The 2,500-nt window shown below is 54.3% G+C and overlaps 1 protein-coding gene across 1 annotated transcript in view; it reads right to left on the reverse strand.

Moving 5' to 3' along the window:
- Positions 1-137: 137 nt before the first annotated feature.
- ETH_00017295 (RNA-binding protein, putative) overlaps positions 138-2,500 on the reverse strand; it is a gene marked incomplete at both ends in the record, with an annotated part of 3,499 nt that continues 1,136 nt past the window's right edge. The window contains 5 exons of the mRNA XM_013380669.1: positions 138-253; positions 458-556; positions 660-701; positions 842-909; positions 2,102-2,238. Of these exons, the coding sequence (XP_013236123.1) occupies positions 138-253; positions 458-556; positions 660-701; positions 842-909; positions 2,102-2,238 (462 nt within the window). The remainder of the gene's footprint in view (positions 254-457; positions 557-659; positions 702-841; positions 910-2,101; positions 2,239-2,500) is intronic.

Here is a 2,500-nt window from a genome sequence, read left to right on the forward strand (position 1 = left end):
ACAGCAGCAACAGCAGCTGCAAACGAGGCAGCAGATCCAGACGCAGCAGCACAGCAGCAACAGCAACAGCAGCTGCAAATGCAGCAGCAGCGAATGCTAATGCAGCGGCACACACAGCAGCAGCAGCAGCAGCAAACCTTGAGGGCCTCTGAAGAGAAGCCGAAGGGCACATTGCCAACATAAATTCTGTTGCTGCCGGGGCTCGTCTCCATTTGCTTCTCGGGCGTCAGCTGCCCCATAGCAACCAGGCTTGCTGCAGCACAAACAGCAAACTGCTGCTGCTGCTGCTGCTGCTGCTAGTGCTATCGCTCCTGCCGTTGCTGCTGCTGCTGCTGCTAGTGCTATCGCTCCTACCGTTGCTGCTGCTGCGCTTGCTGCTCTTGCTGCTGCTCGCGTTTCTGCTGGGGCTGCTGTTGTTACGTTCGCTACGGCTGCTGCTGCTGCTGCTGCTGCTTACCCATGTCGCCCTGAGGTGTCTGTCCAGCTCGACCAGCAAGAATGGCAGTTGCTGCTGCTGCTCCCGCTTGTGCGCTGCTGACGAGGGACATTGCTGGTGCTGCAGCAGCAAACACAGGCAAACAAACATGGCGTGCTGCACTTGCTGCTGCTGCTGCTGTTTGTGCTGCTGCTGCTGTTTGTGCTGCTGCTGCTGCACTCACTTGCTGCTGCGCCTGCGCCCATTCCCATATCGTAGCCGCCAACTGCAGCACAAAAAACAAAGAAATTGAATTCAAAATGAGCAGCAGCTTCTGCTTATGCTTGCCACTTCTGCAGCGGCTGCAGCAGCTGCAGCAGCAGCTCAGACAGCAGCAGCAGCAGCAACTGCAGCAGCAGGGCTCACGGGGGCGCGCTAGGAGCTGCTGCGGCTGACCTGCACCTACAGCTGTTGGCCTCCCCACTTTGATGGTTCTGCAGCAAAGCAAAACAAAATAAAACAAATAAAGAAAAATTAAATTAACCAAATTAAGTCAAATTACTTGAATTAAATTAAATTAAGTGATTGGACTGCCTTGAGTCAAAGTACACAGCGCTGAACAACGCCAACAGGCGCAAGCCACCGGGTGTATGTACGCTTGTATGCCTTTATGTGCTGCTGCTGCTGCTGCTGCTGCTGCTGTTGCTGCTGCTGTCTGCTTCTTGCCAGCCAGGGCGTTTCCTCAGGGACTGCTAAACCCTAAACCCTAAACCCTCGCTCGCAACGACACAAACACGCGCTGCAGCCATTAGGGGCCCCTCATACAGAGACGCAGCAGCAGCAGCAGCAGCAAGAGGCACAGAAGCCATGGCCGAGGGGCCCCTCAAAAATAAACAAACTCGACAAGAAGCAAAACACTCGCATGCACACAGCACAGCAGCAAAACCAGCAGCAGACACACGTTGCTGCTGTTTGGCCCGAGCACCTAAATCAGACAGCAGCAAATGCTGGCAGCAGCAGCAGCAGCAGCAACGGGCCATTAGATCCAGCGAGGCAGCCAGAAAGCCCTTATGCACTCAGTGACTCGCAGGGATCTAAAAAACATATAGGAGAGCCCCAAGGAACAGCAGCAGCAGCAGCAGCAGCAGCACGGTAGCAGCAGCAGCAGCACGGAAGAAGCCGATACTGTACTTATGCGCAGCAATACTGGACCATTAAAATGAAATAAAACAAAAAGACAAAAAGCAAAAAGGCAAAAGAAAAAACAAAAAAGCAAAAGGAAAAAAAGCAACAGCAAAACCTAACACAACCTTCCTGCTGCTGCAGTGTGCTGCCGCGCTGGCTGCGGCGCTGCTGCTTAACCCACATCTGCAGGCACGCAGCAGTAGCAGCAGCAGCAACAGCAGCAGCAGCAAGACACAAACAAAGGCAGCAAGGGCCCACAGCACAGACACATCGGACACACGCAAATGCAGCACAGCAGCAAAAGACAAAACAAGCCGCACACACCACCCTGTTGCTGCTGCTGCTGCTGCTGTTGCTGTTGCTGTTGCTGCTGCTAGAAACTGCGTTTCTCTGTAAATACGAGGCGTGTCGCTGTGGTTTTTCGTGCTGCTGCCGCTGCGTCTTCCGCCCTTGCTGCAGCAGCAGCAGCTGCTGCTGCAGCAGCAGCTGTGCGGCACCCACCTGCCCTTCAAAACGAAGTTGTGCATTGTGCTCAGTGCCATTTGTGCTGCTTCTGGAGACGCATATTCCACAAAACAAAATCCTTTCGAACGGTCCCCTTCCTTCGGCATGTCCACCGAAGTTACTGTGCCGAAGGCCTGCAGCAGCAGCAGCAGCAGCAGCGCAGCAGCAGCAGCAGCACAGGCGACAGCAGAGGCGACGCGGTTCAGCTTCGCTCCGCTTGGGGGGAGCAACAGCAGCAGCTTTTTGCTTCGCTAAGTGCAGCAGCAACTCAATTCAACTTCTGCTGCAGCAACTCAGCTTTTGCTGCAACAGCAACTCAGTGCAACTTCTGCTGCAGCAGCAACTAATGCAAATTTTACTGCAGCAGCAACTCCATTCAAATTCCACTTCTGCTGC

This window comes from Eimeria tenella, genomic scaffold (assembly GCF_000499545.2).
Source record: "Eimeria tenella Houghton genomic scaffold, Eth_scaff778, whole genome shotgun sequence".
NCBI classification, from domain to species: domain Eukaryota; phylum Apicomplexa; class Conoidasida; order Eucoccidiorida; family Eimeriidae; genus Eimeria; species Eimeria tenella.